At 35.0% G+C, this 20,343-nt stretch overlaps 1 protein-coding gene across 11 annotated transcripts in view; it reads left to right on the plus strand.

Annotated features, from left to right (window-relative positions):
• LOC116237891 (leucine zipper protein 2-like) overlaps positions 1–20,343 on the plus strand; it is a 169,964-nt gene that overhangs the window by 135,401 nt on the left and 14,220 nt on the right. For all 11 annotated transcript variants that reach the window (XM_090140241.1, XM_090140240.1, XM_090140243.1 and 8 more), the window contains 2 exons: positions 4,415–4,489; positions 7,419–7,583. In XM_090140241.1, the coding sequence (XP_089996367.1) occupies positions 4,415–4,489; positions 7,419–7,583 (240 nt within the window). The remainder of the gene's footprint in view (positions 1–4,414; positions 4,490–7,418; positions 7,584–20,343) is intronic.

Below are 20,343 nucleotides of genomic sequence, written 5' to 3' on the forward strand. Positions count from 1 at the left end.
AAATTGAGTGCTATCCCTTTATATATTTCCTGGTAAGGATGTTAGATGATCATAGAATCACCGAATGGCTTGGGTTGGAAGGGACCTGAAGGATCATCAAGCTCCAACCCCTCTACTGCAGGCAGGGCTGCCAATCTCCATATCTAATACTAGACCAGGCTGCTCAAGGCCCCATCCATCCTGGGCTTGAACACCTTCAGATGATGTATTTGTATCATCATTTACTGGTGTCTTTTATTCAACCAAATCTTCTACTGTTCTGTTTTTTAATAGTTTCATGCAGTTTCACAGGTTCATGAAATGTGAATATTATCTCAGTAATTAGTCAGTCAGTTGCATTAGCTCATTGTTGGTAGGATTTTTTACGATGTGGTTATAAGCTTAAAAAACCGCTATGAATTTTCTAATGAATTGATAATTTCTATTAGGAAAGTTTATGTTTGGCCCTTAGGATCTAGCCTTAAGAATGTGGATTTGCATTAGGTATTAATGCAATCTTAAGCAGCTAATCTGAGTTCCTGTGAGTGAAAAGGCTATTCAATAGCCAGCATGAAAGAGAGTTGAATTTAACTAAATCTAGCAATTGCAGCTTTAGATTTAACAGGCATTGAATAGCATTCAGCTACTCAATTACTTTACAGTACTAGTCCAGCTTTCACCAAAATGAGCAGTTTTTCTATCAGCATCAAATTGAAGTAGATGGGGACATTGACACTTTCTGAATAGTATAATGAAGCTTTTGTTTGTGCCCAGTAGAGTTTAAAAACTTAAACATATTGTCACGTAAAGCATTGAATAAGTCCAAACTGCCCAAGGGTCAGAGAAAATAGTAGGATTGATACTCCTCATGTAAGTATATATCAGGAAAAAGAGAGGTTTAAAATTAAAAAAAAAAAAAATTAAAAAGAAGACCATGCATAAACATCCTTAGTGATGTCACTTCTATGCCTGTATGTTTTCTGAGTTTGTTTCTGCAGGGAAATAATTATTTTCCTTTAGTTAAATCTGAAGTAGTTCAGTAACACCCCCAGCAAACTTCCATTTTGCTTTTATTGCAATTGGATTAATGTCAAGGAAAAGCATGAGGATTGGGGAAGGTAAAGTGAAATTTCCACTAAACTGACAAAGACCTTATTTCCTTTTTAGAATGAGAGATTAAAGTCTTGAGGCAGCAGTGAGCATCAAGAAAACGTACAATCTGTGGGATTTTATAGAAATTCTATTTGTAACTGATTTTTATTCTTGTTTAAAAGTGCTTGAAATACAACTCAGTGTTCCTGAATGTCATACGTAAGGTTCACGTGTAATTAAATAGTGTAGCTACCAAAAAGTGCTATTCTCAGTTACATTTATCTTCCGAGAACAGTACAGTTGTGCAATAAACAGTACAATTCAGAAAGGCAAATCTATGCATTTCTAGGATACTAATAATGCTTACAGAATAAGCGCAGAAGCTTCTGTTTACTGGATAATTTATTCAATTAAGCAGTTGTTCCATCTTCCAGTTAAGTGATTTCCAATTAAAAAGTTGTCCTATTTAGTCTTATTTATACAATATAATAAATTATAAAATAAAAATTTGTACACTAAGTATTTTATTTTTCAAACACTTCCTTAAGGCTTATTGTAAAATAAAAGTGAGTTGAAAATATTACATCTATTTCTAATGTATGTGCATTATTTGTAACCATGTTGTCTTGTCCCTCACCTCATCTGAAACTTGTTATATAGGTATTATAATTATAAAGTCTTGGACATCCAAAATCATAATACCAAACACATACAGGCGTTGTCTTTACATTGTTTTGGTATTTGTAGAAACTCACTCTGGTCTCAATTATTTGCTAGAAATACATTTGACATCACTTTGGATTTCTCTCTCCTTGAAATCACATTCGTTCCCTCCTTTTTCTTCTTTATTTTTTAATATTTATTATGCCTGGAAGAATTTAAGTATGGGCACTGTGTGTAATGTAATTCATGGTGGGTAAATACATTCCTTTGATCTGGAAAAGTACACTTGACAGACAGTAATTGCTCATCGCATTCTTTCAGGGGATGAAGAATCAATTTATCTCAGTTTTATCAGTAGGACCTGATGGAGCCATTGAATATTCTACAAGAATGCCCAAGAGAAAAGATATTTTTAAGTTTTCCCAGACCAAGCTTTGCAAAAGTTTTTACCTCTTTATGAAAACTGGCCTTGTATTTTGCACTTGTTCTTTATGGAGGGCCTAGGCCGCATTAATTGAACAGGCTCCTTCAAAATATTTTTACTTAAAATAAGAGTCAAATAATTGCAATAAGAATTCAGGCTTCACAGGCAAAAAAAAAAAAATCAGAAAAAAAATTGATCATTCTGCAGTTCAGGGATCAAGATGTAAATAAACATCACTACTTTTAAGTGAGCATTCCAGAAAAGAAACATTTTTAATGCCAGAATTTTATTGTCACTTCATTTCCATTGAATCAGTGGCCTTTTGATTCAGAAATCTGTGAAATAAAACAAACATATGTGAAAAATGCAGATAAAGACCATTCATTCAGATCCTGTGATATCACAAAAAATAATAAGATTTGATAAATGATGCCCATGGGAAGAGTGTTAATACATACCTTTGTCCTTTACACCATAAACAGAAAATGTTTTGCTTAATGTGAGTAGTGTTTTCAGTCCATGTAAGATACTTCATATTTTCTAGTGGCAGGCACCCATTAAATAAATGAAATACTTTCCCTCAAATTTCATTTTGATATGATTGCATTTTCACCAAGAATAATGTCGCCATACATTGCTGTGATAAGAAAGAAGCAGTAGCGTTTTCCCTGTAGCTCTTGGTACCTTCTTCGTATCGGCTACCTAGATTTCCAGCTACCTAATAAGTCATGTCTAAGAAAACCAAACAACCCAAAATTTGTATCCTCTGATATTCCAGAGATGGTGCTGAATGGACATCACAATCCATCATCCTCTGTAATCCTAAACCTTTTGTGATGTATGCTATCAGAGATGCCATGCTGGCCTCTCATCTACCATGAAAATTTTATTTTGCATAATTTCCTTTTTAATGGAAATTGAAATGATTTAATTATTTAATTATACGTACTGTTTTTCAAATATTGTTTCTCATTCTGTGAAACTGAAATTTGTATAACTAGGGAAAAAATATTTTCATAAGTACCAAGAATCAAAATGTTAATGATATGAAAAATTTAGAAGTGTTTTCCTCTTATGTGATAAATCCAGGCAAACTATGCAAAATCAAGTGAAATCAGTGAATTCTTCTATATTGGCTGCTGTATTGTGTGCTGATGAGCTAAACCAGCAGTCCATTCTTTTCCGCATGTGTGGCATTGACTAGTGTCAGCTCAAAGAAATGTGGTGCAATAGAAATTACAGAACGCATTCACAAGGGGCTTCCCTGCATCTGAGCAAGAGATTGACTTCTGCTTGAAGGCAATATGGCGTAACCATACAGGTTTCTTAGTAACAAAAACATGGCTCTGATTAATTCCCAGATTGAGGTCTGATCCGTTTCTAAGATGTGACTGAGTTGTTCTTTATGTGGTCAGGGAAATATGAATGGCAGGCTTTTGTCATTTTATCAGACAGTGCAACCTATGCCTAATGCTGGCAAGCAACATCTCTTGAGATGTCTCCTCCCAAAGGACCCTGCAGGCAAACAGTATTGCGCCATGTAAAAGGCAACAGTCTTCCCACACTGGGTGCAGACTTGGGTGCCCAATGCTGACTTTGAATCCAGAGCTCCCCAAATACTTTTTCACTATATAGCTACATAACTCACTGTTCCTGTGAATGTTCCTTTTGTATCTCAAAGGAAGAAGGTGGAGAAACAAATTTGGAGCTAACCTTTTATGTACCAGCAGTCAGTGGCATCTCATAAGGGGCTCAATGTCTGTGAATGTTTGAGGGTGATTTCTCTGTTCTATGCCTACATTGATTTTAATATCTTGTTTAAAATAACAAAATCCTGTGCTTAATTAGAAAAAGAAGTGAGATAAATGAACCAATTAATTAAATCTTTGAATATTATTTTTTCAGAATAATACTGTGGCACAGTTGTAAGTACTTTATAGCACGGAATTACTTTTGCTTCTGGCACAGAAATTAAAAAGTAAACTTGCATTCATACAGATGCTGCAGACCCAAGTTCACACATAAAAATATGCATTTTCTTTGGGGAAAATAGTATTCTTTTGTCTTTTGGCAAGCATTCCTGAATTAAATCATATATATTACCCATAAAGTTTACATTTCTTCCTCTCAGGTGCTGCATGAAAAATTATGGGATGAAAAACTACAGTGTAATTTTTTTATCTTATTAAATATTATTAAATTTTACTATTTTAAAAGACCAAGATTACGTTTGCTTTTTCTTCTTTATTCCCACAGGCACAACGGCTAACAGATCTGGAACAGAAACTAGCAGCTGCAAAAGATGAATTGGAAAAGGCAGCCCTTGACAAGGTAGGAAGTGTAACATGATGTAAGCATGTTTATTAGCTGTGAATATTTATACATAACTTGATAAAAACAAGTGAAAATGTTGCAGAAGTTTAGGTATGTATTTAACAGCACGCGCTTGGGAGTCATTTAAATCATTGGAAATAATCACGTTGTGTGATGTTAAATAAAGCTGCAGATTTTTTAAGAAGAGAAAAATCAGGTTGAAAAGATCTCAGAGGCTTCTAAAGAACTATTACCTTTTCACTAAAGTATTTAGTATACTTAAAGTATACTAAAGTATATTATCAGTATTGCAGTAACTGAAATCCTCCTTTTGACTGAGGACTTACCTCCAAAATTTCTTCAACATAAACAGTAATCACAGGAGCATTATCCAAACCTGTGTGCATTGCTGGTGATGTAGTAGTTGTTTCTTGCAAGTACACTCAATTGACCTCCTCCTCATATTAATTGGGTAATTAAGTGTGTTCACTCTACATATGCATACACACTCACAGGCATGCTCTTTCACTAGTGCCAGTTGCTGTCTATGGCAATAACAAGGGCAGAATATTTGGCAAAAAAATCTTCTAAATATACCCTTTCGTTGTAATGCGGACAGCTGCGAAGGAGAAAGCAAAGAACATTTGACATCAGAAACTTCTAATGAGAATGCTATTAAGGAAACCAGTCTGCAAATTAAATGGGGACTTGCAACACACTCAATTGACTTCTCTGACCCTATGTTTCTTTCCTAGTAAACATTATGGAATTTTAATTTATGACTAGATTATAATTCTTCAGTTTTTTTCCAGAGGACTGGAATCATCTGGTAAATTACCATTGAGAAAGTCCTTGGATGGCATCAATAGTTCATTTGTTTTAGGGGCATGGTGGTGATGGAATGGGTTGAAGATTGAACTTGGTAATCTTACTGGTCTTTTCCAAGCTTTATGATTCTGTGATGAGAAAGAGCCATGGAAATAGAGAACGAAAAGTGCAAAGCTCATACATGTGGAATTGTGAAAAAACTCTTTGAGACACGGTGCCCATGCTTATTCTCACTGCAGAGTAGTAAGATCATTTAAATTTTCAAATACCTTGTCTGCCCTGGTCAAGAGTTTTTCTCTATGAACTAAAAATAGTTGGAGATGAGTGCAGTGAAGATGTTGATGAAGTTAGCACATGCAGTAGGAATGGAATTGATGCAGAGAGAGCAGTGTTTTTAGAACATGAGCTGTACTGGAAAAGACTAATTGAGTAACTGAGTCTCAAAATGTGGCTATAAATTGGCATAAAAATTGTATTATACTTTTGGAAGGGTATCACTTCTGTTTTTAATATTTGCTTTAAGTATTGTTTGTGCAGATAGATTTAATGTCTCACATTAGTGTATTCGCATTGCAGCATTTCTTTAACTCCCGTGATGGGATCCTGGGAAGCCTGACAGGTCCAATTCTGTCTCGTCTCAAGAGTATAAAGAGGAAAATATAAAGACATGCATATCATCTTGACAGTATTTATGACTGGCCATAGCCATGGCAAAGCAAGCATTGAAGGACAGGAGAGGGGGGTGAAAGGATAAGTAATTATCTGGAGGAAATTATCTGGAGATAAATTTCTGAGGACCAACACCGCTACCTTAACTTCTTCCTGGGGTCAAGAGGCTACTATCCCTCAGATTCTGGAAGAGCCCTTTTTATAAAAGTTTCTCTATAAAAGTAGGGAAATATTCCCTACTAAATGTTTGCTGATTTTCTCAGAGCCTCTCAATTATAAGATGCATTCCCTATTTGAATTTAGTGCAGGTTTATCTGACATAAAACATAGGATCTAAAAATACTCATTTAGCAAGTAAATTAAAACAAGATTTTGTGTACCATATCTCATTGCTCATGATTCATATTTGTGAAATATTTTTACATTGTATACATAATATTTGACAAATGTAGTATACCGTATTTTACATATACATTTATTTCTCATCAGCTTTAGTCACGATATACCTCAGAGTCCTTCAAAAAAATCTTTAAAGGCCAACATATGTGGTTGTATTATGTGTTTCTAGGCAGATTTTTAATAGAAAGAACAAAAGCAAGATTTTTTTAAGGCCAAATGCTGTTTAATTCCCCCTGAGACAAGTGTGATAAATGCAATAAATAATATTTGATTCTTTAAATGGCTTGTAGTGATTGAACAAAGATTTTAAAATGGGACCTCCTCAGTGAGTAGTTATCTCACTGCTCTTACTGCCTCAACTTTGTTCAGTGTCAGACTGCTGCTTTCATGAGTACAACTGTATTTATGAGTAAAACAGCAGTATTATGGATCAAGCTACAGACACTATCGTGTAATTATGAGAACAGTTCACCAATTAAAAGGTGTAGATCAGCATAAAGTACAGTGATGGATGTGGACAAATCACAGTCTTAACAGGTGGAAAGGTCTATGGCTTACTATACAGCGTAAAAGCATATGTATATACATGAGAGCAGTTATCCTTCTGTGGGAGTAAAATCAGTCCTTATAATGTAGAAAAATACTAATTAGCCTGAACATTATAGGCAAAATTCTATGCAAAGTCTATGTCTTTGCAGTACTTGCTAGTATCTACTTCTCTCTACTAAATATTATATGTAAAAATCTGGACATGATGAGATTTGGTAGGTGATATATTTGTTCCTTTAATGATAAAATAGAATTCAGTAAGTATTTGCAATAACCAATATAGATAAAATGCAGAAATGAAAGGGAATGCAAGGACTTTCTAGGTATTTTGGTGTCTAGTGTACAGTAACTTAATATAAAAAACACATAATTCTGCTAGTAGTAATGGAAAGAAATAGCAGCTGTTGTTTGTAAATGTTAGCCTTAATACAAAAAGATAAAGCAAGTGGTTCCATTAATAATAACACATCTCAGAGAAGTGATATTTTCTTGTTTTCCCCAGGATTCACAGCTGAAAGCTCTCAAGGACACTGTGCAGCTTTGCCTGTCCTCCGTTCTGCACAATCAGCCTCCCGCTATACATCGAATCCCTTCAAAACCAGCAGAGAAGCTGACATCCTCAGCTACAAAGGGCTCAAAAGTTCCATTTCCAGTGATAAGCACCAAGGTATTGTTTCTCCCTCACTCTTTTTTTTCAAGCATCTCTGAGAGTTTGTCCTGTAAGAGCATCAAACTGGAACTAAGGAGGATTTAAAATTCATTGCAAGATTAGGATGAATTTTAAGGATAATTCTAAGCCAATTTCTGGTATCACTTTCACAGAGTTGGGAAATGAGTACTTTTATTTGCTGAGAAGCAGAATTCTATCTATTGCTTGCTAAATGAGCTGTGTCCACATAACAAATCTATGAGAAAGATGGATTTACATCTAAAGCAAGCAAGAATAAAAATTCATGGGATTATTTACCTGCCAGGCACTGATAATGTGTTTGTGGTACTACAGCACTGAACAGTGAGGGACTTTTTGTTTTTCACAAAAAAGCCATGATAAAGGGCAATATAGAAGAATAAAGCATGTTGGTACACTCAAACAGAATTTGCCAAAAGGGCTGCAATAATAGGCCAGGGAATATTTGATTTGCAGAATACATCCAGGAAATAGGAACAACAGTTTAGGAGTAAATATGATTAAAGAACTGGTTTCTAAAGCATTTTGATTCTATAAATGAAAGCATTTTATCATATCTGAGATATACAGTGATTGATGGATATCCAGTAATTTCCATCTCCAGGTTGCATTTTGCTCATCTATTCATGTGATTCAATACATTTAGACCGAGCCTAAGGAAGAAAATTTTACAGCATGATGGTGGAGCGAGAGTTTCATGTTCCCCTTAAATTCCACAACTCTTTCATGAAATATAAAAAGAGATTGCCAACTCACAGTCAGTTTGTAATTTTTCATAGCAGCTGTTGATATGCACCATTAGTACAGAGATTGAAGCCAAAATCAGAAATCTTTCTCTATGTAATTAAAACTGAAATGTAATGTCAGAAAGTTGAATATGATTATATAGCTGGATCTCGTATTGCTCCTCTTACCATAATGATTGTAGGTTCCTTAACTGTTTCATAGTGAGAAGTCTTCACTTCCTAAACCATTACCTCCAGAAAGAAACCAGCTTATTATTTAGTAACAACCCATGAGGATATTAGACCTCACTTAGATTAAGACAATTTGTTCTCCATTCTGAAGAAGGATGGACTCAAGAATATGCAGACTGAGATTTCAGTAGCATGTAATCCCTGGCACAGCAAAGGAATGCAGCGTAGAGTTTGGAACTGAATTTATGACATTTGATTGAAACACAAAATTATCTTCATTCTTTTTCCATAATCAAATTGATTTTGTGTTTAATGTTCCAGTTTATGAAATATAGCAATATTTCTATTCTGCAGTCTGAGTCCTCTATATCCCAAGAGTGCTTGAATAACTTATGCTCCCGCTTTAATAGACATTGCTCACATTTCTCTGCACATGGCATATGCCATGAAAACGTCTGAAAAAATGATGGTTTTGAGTCCTGCTCTTCCTCACATTGACACCTCATTATTATAAATCTGTGCATTGTCTGTGATTATAAAATCACTGAAATCTGCTACTGTAAAATAGGTTGTCAAGTCAGTATAGCCAGTCCAGAATGTCTACATTTAAGCCCTACTATGGAAGGCATTTTTCTTATTTTTTGTTAAAGAATAATATCCATTCTCATATATCTTTTCCTTGGTGGTTTTTTTTTTTTTTAATCTTGCAGACTAAGTCAATCTAACTACAGACATTGTTCTAACTACAGTGTTCTTTCTCTATTACATTTGCATAAATATTTTAAGATACCAGGCTCATATTCTGGTGAGTGTAATTGTTTGATTACTTTTCCTATGCGAAAATGAGAACTTCATATGAACATCTTGTAATGTCTGCTGAGAGGCAGTTGAACCTTGAGGAAAGAAATTATCGGTTGTCTGGTAAATGCCTTCTAAGATATTCTCATCCTACATAAGAAGTTTATTCTAAAATAGTCATATTTATTTTAAATCCATGGAAGTGTATGACATCTGCATCACTTAGATATGCAGTCATCTGTGAGGTTGGGGCACTCCTCACTAAAAACAGTGGCAATAAGAAGGTTGTATTTTTGTATTGAGAGCTGGAAACCACAATATGAGTGCTTGCTAGAGAAGATGTTTAAGACAAGAACATGATGCAGAAAGGATAATTAGGAAAGTAAATTTCCAGATTTCTTTTGAAGGTTCATTATAAAGATTTGATTTGCTAAAGAGTCATTTTGTTCTTTCAAGAGACTGTGGGATAAAGAAACTTGCATAGAGATTCAAAAATTAGTGCATAAATGCACATAAGTCACTAAAATCAAAGGTCTAGTTCCCTTGAACTGCTTAATAGCAGTACATTTTGCTACACCTTAACATGTACAATTTACAAAAATATAGGGCGTAGGCACTGATATTTCTGACAAAACTCATTTTACCCATCCCGTAGCCATCATAACACAGATTTCACTGGTGAAAGCACTTCCCAAAGGCTATCTGCATGCGAGTTCATTGACACTAATATCTCAAAGGAAACCCCACACAACTAAGAAAAATGGTCATTAATCCTGAACTATGAGGTCTTGATCTTTCTAGATTGTTGACAATTCTTTGTATTTCATAGTTTCTTTTTATACCATAATGTCCCAGCAAGTAACATTCTGTCTCCTGGAAGTGGAGAATACTCCCAAGTGAGTTTGGAGTTGCCAAATGCAACAGCTGCAGTAACTGTCTTGTGTCATCCCTGTGACACACTGGGGAGAAGGAAGAGGGCTAGTAATCTTTGAAAGGAAAATTCTCTAGATGACTGCCTAGGGACTCAAAGCTTTACAGTCGTTTAGGTACATTCTAGGTAGATTATCATTAATGGATGTTAATGGATGAAAATCAACTAGGCAACCTGCCATGGGGAACATGGGTTGGGATCATCTGTGAATCAGAGTACTGGTATTGACATCCTATTGAGGCCTCTTCTGTACTAACTGTAGCTTGGCATATGGAACTCTGATGTTATAGACGTGTTTTCAAGTATATGGATTCACTAAGTGGAATGCTTTCTTACTCAATTTGTTCTAATTTTCCTTTTTGGAGAAGGCTAGCATTACACTTAAATTAATAAATGTTTTATAATGACAACTATCATTCAAATATCTTTGGCTCTTTGGCTGTGCAGTGTAAAGATACTGTGCCCTAAATGCAAAGAAAAAATGAGCTTGAGTCGTTTGGAATATTAATGGAAATGAAGCAGAAAAATAGCTTCTATTTGCAGTAGCAAGGTTGAATACACAAATAATGGGGAGTGCAATTAAAAGAATAGCGGAATAATGGCAACTAGTTTGCTCTAGGGTGTTTTTGTTTAACATTGTTTCACATATTTCCCACATGAATTCATTCATAAATGCCCTGTGGTTTTGTGTGTTTTGTGAACTGCAATGTTCTAAGAGTAGAAATAGCCAAGAATTTCAAACTGTGAAGAAGAAAATAACACCCCTCCAATCCCCCCCAGTCCCTACTGCACATGGCTGGAAGGAAAGACCACCAACAAACACCACATGTGTCCAAGTCCTGATAGAGGAAATAGGCTGAAGAATGAGAACTACCCTTCTGTAGAAATGTAGAACTACCATTCTGATGTTGCAATTGTGAATGTATTTTGAAAAGATTTAAAAATCTACAAGAAGTTACATTTTCCTGGTAATAACTGCTGCAAGAGCTGTTGCCTCTGCTTCTACTGCTGTTGACTATTAGAGGTACCAACATACACTGATCAATGTAAAAAAATCCAGAAGAGTTGGAAGTGTGCTGCCCCATCTTCCTTTCATCTAGAAATAATCATTCCCCATCAAAATGAGATCAGGAAATGTTATATCAGCATTAAGCCCACAGAAGTGTTCTTGGGGGGGTTGGAGATTCATGATCCTTGAGGTCCCTTCCAACCCTGGCAATTCTGTGATTCTGTGATTCTGTAGGGTGCAAAGGAATGAGAGCTTGTGAAACTCTTCAGAGAAGGTACAGGTCTGGAAATGTGGTCACTCTGAAAAGCATTTTGGAATGGCCATGTAGTAACTCAAGAACCTGATTTATTGTATGGTATTATGTTGGTATGTCTTAGTATTCAGGTTAAACATAAGCTTACCGTTAGTTTGAGAGCATAGATACTGAGCATCTACTGCAAATACTGAGCAAGGTTACTGAAAGCAGAAGATGATGTTACTGCCTATGTTTCTTTACAGATTTTATCTGGGTTTTAGATTTTCCTTTGTGGGGGACTTTTTTGGTAGTTGTCTGTTTGTTCTGTTGCTGGTTGTATTGGTGTTTGGGCTTTTTGTGTGTTTTTTTTTTTTTTGTAGTTGTTGAGTTTTTGTATTTGCTGTTGTCATTTTTTAATCTAGAAATGATCTATTTGTGAAATCAGAATATTTATTAGGCTCTAGACATTCATTTTATTCTACAAAAGTAGAAACAATTGATAGAATGATTCTCTATGAAATAATAAGTAGTTAAATATTTGTACTGAATACTAGTTATAGAAAATCTCATGTCATATCACTGATAATACTGTATAATGATAATTGTAGAAAGAATTTGTGATTACATGCTTACATTTCTTCAAATGCAGAAATATTTTGAAAGAATAAAGATGGATTTGGAATGTGTAAGTTGGGTCCAGCCCATGTTTTTGAAGACAGTAAAGAAAATTTTTTAGTCATATTTTAAATTACTATATTTTATAGCCTAAAAAACTGCTATACCTTCAGATTCACGAAAAATTAGCCAGCTGAACATGGCAATATATTATCTTTCGCTGTAGATCGAGAAAGAAACTGTATTCTCCTGGATGAGGAGCTACGAGATATGGTTTAGTAGCTCATGGTAGCAATGGTAATGGATGGACGGTTTTCCAACCTTGAGATTCTATGATTCTATGAAGTTAAATCAGAACAAATTACGCAAGAAAGTCATCTGTTTTCTAAAATTAGAGCTATTACCAATCTGGTCCATTTATCATGATATTCCAGTTTAAATGAAGATTCAGACCCTTGAAAAAAAAAATTGCATATTCATTGTTCAAGAACCTATGAAACAACAAAACTACAGCTATGAATTTATTTTCATCATTATAAGAAAGATTAAGACACTAAAAGATTCTCTAATGCATCTGATTATTTTTATTCAGTGTGGCCTCGGTTGTTACAACACACTGAAAACATAACTTGGCAGTTATTTTTCTCCAGGCAGTAAATTTCAAACTGACATTCATAGAATCATGGAATGGCATGGGTTGGAAGGGATCCCAAGGATCATTATGACATTGTGTCTGGAAGCACTCCCAATTTAGTCAGTATTACCCCTGTCTCTGTGAACCAGATAACAGGTAGAAGAACTTAGTTTGAAAACTAAAAAGTACAAGGCTGAATTTTAAAAGATTTTAGTTAAATAAATTTTAGATTGAATTTTCAAAATTCACAAGCTATATATGCTTTTCAGTAACAGAATCTGTGTTTCATGGACTTGGAAAACCAAAGTTCTGTAAAGCAAAATTTTTGTGACTATTCTTTTCCAACATTGTATGGATTTTGCTGAATACTTCCTCGCTGTTACTGAAATCTCTCTCTGCACCTATCTTAATGTTTGGACTGCAGTAATTCACAGTTGGGTTTTTCCCTCTTTGCTTTCATTTTCACCCTCTTCATTGCTAAACAAACACCTTTTTCCCTGATGTAACACTTCTAAGCATTATTCTCTCATTCTTTATAGCTAAATAATCCCTTCTGAATCCTCTATTCCTTCCTCAAACTTAAAAATATTATAAATCCCATGATATTTTTATTCAGAGAAAATGAACATTCTGATCTCTGAGGCCAGTGTTGTATGAAATAGGTTGATCAAAGGCTTTTGTTTTGAAAATATCATGCAACGTATGACCTACATATGATATAGACCTGAAAAGGTAATTAAAAAAAAGAGTGGCTGTTCATGAGTATGTGGAAAGAACATCAAGGACAGTGAACAGGACTGTGCTCCATTGAGGCCTTAGGTTTTCCCACATACATGTTTTCTCAACCTTTGCTTCTGATAGTTAATGTGGTACCATTGGCATATGCAGTTTCAATGGCCTGCAGTTGGTTGAATTTGGCACTGAGATTGGGAAACAGTAATTAAAATGAGCAATTACTAAATGCAGAGGAAGCCATGTTTATAATATGCAGTAATTACATAATATAACCCTTTCCTAACACGTGAGCACTATGAGAATAAAATAGTGTCGAATAATGACACCTTCCACTGTTACAGATTTTAATTTCAAAGCAGTGAGTAACACACGTGTCCTCCGCAGGTACCTGCCATAGAAATCCCAAGTACTGAGTATCTGCAAGCCTAATGTAGGAAGAAATTTGTGTTGAAAAAAATGAAAGGGAGTGTAATTAAAAAAGCATCACTAGCATGACCAATTCCTCCATGAAAGTCTTTCCTGTTCTGCTTTTTATGGCTCTCTTTCGGCTTATAGACTTTCATTATCTTTAGGATCAACTGGATGCCAACTGTAGTCTTGTATTACTTTTTCATTAATGATGGTTCCTAAGAGCATGGCAACCCTTCCTCATATCTTTTATTTCCTGAATTTGCCTCGCATTGAATATGATTTTGTTATTTGCTCAGACCTTTTTCTAGAGCTCTTCAGTGACTGATTTTTAATAAAATTTTATTACATGCTGGAAAACATTTAACACTGGAGATCATTAAATTGAAAGCTGAAGCTCTTTGATTTTACTGCTACTTTAAATAAGTCTTCATTATTAGCACATTATCTTGACACTAAATTAGTTTTAGAGGTTTTTTTTAACTAAGTACAGTCAAGGGAAAGTGGAGGGGAAAAAATAATAGCACCTGACACTCTTACTTACTCCATGTCCCAAAACAACATCATTCTCATTTAATAATGTCATTATAAACAATATCATTCAAGTTCTAGTGGGCATGATCTTTCTCATAACCCATATTTCATAGATTAGCTTTCTGACCTCTCCCCAACTTGTTACAGGGTACAAGTAGCTGAACCAGACCCTGGTGCCTTAGGCCGGCTGTAAGCTTTAACAGGTTTCTGGACAAACCTGTTTTTCCTTTTCCCTATCAGAAGGGAGAAAGAGGAGATCCCTTGATTGCATTCCAGGTGTTACTGTCCTGTGCTACTCATCTCTCATATCAAGCCATGAATTTTTTAAAATATATTTTTAATTATTGTTCTCTCCTAGTTACAGTGGAGATGGGAGAAAATATAGCGCTTATAATTTTAGTTCAAGCTGCATTTAGCAGAAAGATAATAACACATTGCCTTATCTTGTGACTCTCTACTGGTGTTTGTGACAAGTTCCATTAAAAATATATGGATATGTAAGAAGGTTGGCCATTGTAAGACTTCATTTTGTTAGATGAGAGCAATTAGAAAGAAACTCAATTTACTTGCCTTTGCAATTCCACTTAAGGATATCTACTTGAAGAATTATTAGTATTAATACATTTTCTAACAGTATTACATGTAAAAAGATTTGAAATGTGTGGAGGGTCTAATTAATCACTTTAAGAGGCTTACCAGTTTGAATGTAATTGTGAGATGACTCCCAAGGGAATTTCTCTACCTGAGGATGTGTTCATAGTGTAGATGATAATTATTAATGTGGGTATCCTCTGTACAACATCTATTATTAATCTATTGTTACAAAGCTTTACTTTAAATGTATATATGAAATCAGATGGGAAACATTAGAGATAGTTAAGTGTTCTTTTTCTTTTATTTGAGGAAAGATGTGATTTGGAAAATATCAGAAAGATGTATCATCAATTGATTCTCGAGAACTGAGTATTTTGGCTATTAATAAAAATAGAATTTTCCAGTAATTTAATTAGAGCCATTGCATTGAATCACCAAGCATAAGAAATACAGAATAGGCCTAAGGCATTCAAATTCAGTTTAGTTTTGAGCAATTTAAGAAATAGCCTACTAACGTAGAACTGAGGAATCTGTTCTTGGAGATTACCTTCTTTGGTGAACCCAGATCCTTGGAAAGGAGTATTCTTTATTACTGGATTGTGACCTCTACCTTACTTGGGTGATTCAAAACTGATTTACGGCAACTGTATCTGCTTACATTTATTCATACATTTATTCAGAGATGAGTTTACTAATATGCATATTTATCTATAACATTTTCTAGCTTTTCTCTTTGCTGAAGAAACTGTTTACCTTCCATTAAGCACTGACAGTTAACAGTGCTTATTTACAGTAGATTCTTATGTACCTATACAGAAAACATCCTTGATCAATGTGTGTATCAAGGAAAAACTCTATCCCATTGTGAACAGCAAACTTGTTATGGATTTTTGGTCGTAGGTTATTTTGGAGAGAAGTCAAATGAGAGGAAAATTTTTTGTTAGATATACAAGGCATCAAAATGTAGTAGAGATAATCCTGACTATAAACTATTCAAAAAAGAATCAAAATATTTCATGCCAGACCTGTAAAAGTGACAGTGTGCCATAGAACTAATCCTTTAGGTAGCTATGGGTTAAAGAAAACATGTCTTTGCTATGTAAACAGTCATCATTTCTCAAGTTGTTCCTAGTTCTTTCGCTGGACTTACAGAAACAAAACAATAAAATTTTATAATTGAAACAGAAATGATTAATGATATGAATGCTAGAAGTCTATTAGAAAGTCCCTCAACAGTACAATTAATTCAGGATAATCTTGATGTGCTGTATGACAAATCCATTCATATTTTTAGGTGAAATGTTTAGAGCCTTCAGATAATATAATTCTTTTCTTGGCCATTTTAAAGATTGTTCTACTTTACCTTTTAGCTTGATCATGTTGGTGTGCTGGGTGCAATATAGTGCCTTGGAAGCAGTTCAGCAATGGTATTTTTATACTTTTAAGTGTATACAGTGAGATACACACATCTGTGTGATGTAAATAAAGGTTTTAGGATCAACTTTTTGAGAAATTTATGGAAAGGCATTCTGTAGAGGTGAAATGATAGAACTGTAAACATGACTGAATTGTAGTGACATGAGATCTAAACTTGGGACTGAAATTCTATAGTGCTACAGAAGCGTATTCTCTAAAATCTGTGACAGGACAGGAGGTTAATTTAAGGGAAATGTCCACACAGAAGGATCATAGGATTTAAAAAACAAAAACAAAAGCAACAGAGGAAAGGATCTCTAATAGGAATGGTACCTTTTTTTAGGGAGATGATGAGCAGGCTCAGCTTACCCTGAGATAGTTCCAGTGGTGCCCAGGATTTTGTAGGAGCAAACTCATAATGTGTTGCCAACATCTTCCAACAGCAGGCACCTGCCCTCAGAACGCTCACTATATCTTTAGAGGCAGAAGTAGCCGTCAGGGAATGTTGGTAGTATTGCCCATGCTGATTTGAAAGAAAGCAAATTGCATAGCAAGAGAGCACTTTTCTCACCTATAAAAAACAGGATTAACTAAAGCTAAGCCTGCTAATGGAGAAGAGGAGATCTAGTGGAACTGTCTTAATTTTCTGACTGGATTATACAAAGCATAACTTTTTTTTTAAATTTAGGCACAAACTTTTAGCTGTTAGTACACACTCCTGAAAGATACGTTTTTCAAAAGATATTTTTCTCCCCTGTACGTATCAGTCGATTGATTAAAATGAGACAGAAGCTGTAGGCAGCTGTCAGAACACCTCCCTGCTTACATACAAAACCCAACAGATAATCACACGAAGCTGTTATTTTGGCATTTCCATCCCATGCTCATTTGAAGACCATAGAGCCCGTTGCCAGCCTTGGCTGGACTGTCCTACCACATCTACTATATAGTCCAGATTTGGCATCTTCTGACTTCAATGTGTTCGAACTGATGAAAGATGGGCTACATGGGCAACATTTTCATAGCAATGACACTATCATAGCAGCTGTGAAACTGAGAGTCTCCTTCACTGGTGTGGATTTTTACAAGCGTGGCATTCAGGCTCTTGTTCATCGCTGGCAAAAAAATGCAGAACTAACAGCAGAGACTGGAAAAATAGTGTTTTGTAGCAGACAATTTGTTCAAATAGTGTTACTGTGCTCTTTATATCTGTTGCAGTTTCCATGGAAATAAATAGTAAGCATTATTTTCAGGGAGATCTTACCCTCTACTGAAGAGCAAACAACCAATGGGCTAACCTCAGATGAAGAATTATTAGACTCCCAATGCTAAAAGTAGTCTATTTTATTGAATTTTCATAAATATAACTGGATGCAGGTGTTTTTTGTAGTTGGGACTCATTTGGACAGTTTTACAGTGGTCACTGACCCTCAAAGTTGAACAGCTGGGGTTTTTGTGTTCCTGGGATGCAGTGCCATTTTGAATAATGCTGAAATACCATTTGTTCTCAAATCTCCTAGTTTTTTTTTTAATTGTGTATTCCCTCATGCATTTAGCTGCAGTCTTCAATTCTGTTATCTAAAGAAAATTATAAAAGTCTTCTTTATTTAGAATCTTTCTTCTAACTGTACAGGTTGTCAGCGCCTAAAAGTATGTGGAAGCCCAAATGATCTTGTGGAGCAAACTTAGCTTGTCAGAATGTACTCAGAATTAAATGTTACTGTATTATTACTGGATTTTGTATACATATATACTTATATTTTATATTCTATGGTAATAAGAGCCTTAAGAAAATGCTGCCTGATTGGTTTTGTCAAAAAACAAAATCTATGCTTCAGAAAACTTGCAGTGACCTTCTGATCTGAAGATAGCAGCAAGCATAATAAGTTTGTTCAACAACAACTGTGAATGCTAGAAGAAAATGTAGGAGAAATGCATACAAAAAAGAACAAACCTATTTCTGTCTCTACCAAAACTGTCATGCTGTGAAATGATCAGATGTTTTTTGCCATAAGAAAGCCATTTTTTCAGCATCTCCTTCAGTGGCTGTGGCTATAAACATGGTACACACAGCATTCAACACAAGATGTCAGCACGTTTTTGTAGCCAATATATAAACAATATGCAAATTTCTAAGCATTCCAGGCTGTGTCCCTGAGTGTGCTCCCCTTCTGACACACTACTATATCAGTTTTTACTATGTTCTCTTTATATCTTGCCAGTTAGGGAGAATAAGAATCAGGTCATTATCATGTCCTGTTTAAAGGAAATATAATAATTAGTAGTTTGACTGATTGCATTTAATCTCAGTCTTGTGTTCTCTTTCACACTTGAGTGTGCACACATACACAGGCACACAATTATATCTCAATCAATGTGTTACACAGCATGAAATACAATCTTGATATAAATTATAATAAACTATAATATATAAACATACAAACACTTGTGAAGTATGCTATTTAGATTCTTGCATGATGGTCATTATTGATTTAAACTTCAACTTGGACTGTCGATGCTTATCTCCATTAGAACCCAAAACTTTGTGATGTGTGCTATCTTCCTAGTGTTTAATTTTCCTAAGCAGATTACCTGACAGCTGTGTACAGTAATTTTCAGTATTTTCCATTCTCAGATGTTTCATACAAGCATATGTATAATTGCTATAAGGGAAGGAGGTGGTGTTGTATTGTCTTCATCTTATGGCCATTACTTTTTGTGGATTTCACAAGGTCATATGAGGGCAACAGATTGCCCAGAGAAACTGTGGTTGCTCCCTCCCTGGAGATGTTCAAGGCCAGGCTGGAAGGGGCTTTGAGCAACCTGGTCTAGAGGGAGATGTCCCTCCCTATAGCAGGGGGGTTTCAACCAGGGGTCCCTTTCAACCCAGGCCATTTTATTATTCTATGAATAATATTTCTAACAGTTGTTTTCATTTAAGATAGGTAACTTTTAGTTCTTCTTATTAAGTCTCACTGGAAAGTGTTTATTTTTTTTCTTAATCTCTTCAAATCACATAATTGAGGTATCCTCTAACATGAGCCCTGGTTTGCAGTTGAAGTAAATGCATCATTTTGAGAGCCTTGAAAATCAATGTACAGTGAATCAGTACAGAACGCTTCTTACTGATCCTGAAAAACTTGATTGCATACATTTTCATGGGAATTTTTTATTTTCTTTCTTTAAACTGAGTGTGGAAAAATATGAAAATGCAGTTGATACAGGTTGGGCAACAGAAAAATGTCAGTTTAATGTTCTACTGGAAAGCATTTGGTTAAATTATGAAATACGTAATGCTCTCAATGAGCTGTGCTAGAAAAAGAACAATTGAATTCAGAGCACAATAACACAATGGACAGATGTGACTTCTTTTCATATGCACATAGCATTGTATTTTGGTAGCTGTTTAAACAGTCCTCCATCGCTTATTTAGATGCCCTAGAATAGCTACCCATCACTTTCTGTAGAAGGGCTTTGCTCTACCATTGGAGGTATTTCAGCATCAGCTTAAACTCTAGATTGCTGTGCATTGGTAAAGGACTTTCACTCCATTCTGAAAATGCAAGTATATTTTGTAAATTACCAGAGGAAGATAAACTGTCATTATTTTCAGCTACTTCTCTTTCATTTTTATGTGTCAGGTATTATTTTCCTGAGGAGACTCACTTTAACTGGGAAAATTGTGATGTATTAGGAAATGCTCCAAATGATGCTAGAAATGTTCAGGATACCTTCCCTGGCTCTTTGCAGTGAGATTTTATGAAGTTTTTTTTTTCTTCTTCTAGAGTAGTTTTTCAAGAGAAGAGGAATCCCATACCAAAATCCCATAAAGAAAAATGTAAAAACTTTAATGCCAATATTGTGCTCAAGATAATATAATACTATGAGAGGCAGGTGCATACATGAGGGAAAG

This window comes from Phasianus colchicus, chromosome 5, assembly GCF_987193195.1.
Source record: "Phasianus colchicus chromosome 5, bPhaCol1.hap1.1, whole genome shotgun sequence".
Classification (NCBI taxonomy): Eukaryota; Metazoa; Chordata; class Aves; order Galliformes; family Phasianidae; genus Phasianus; species Phasianus colchicus.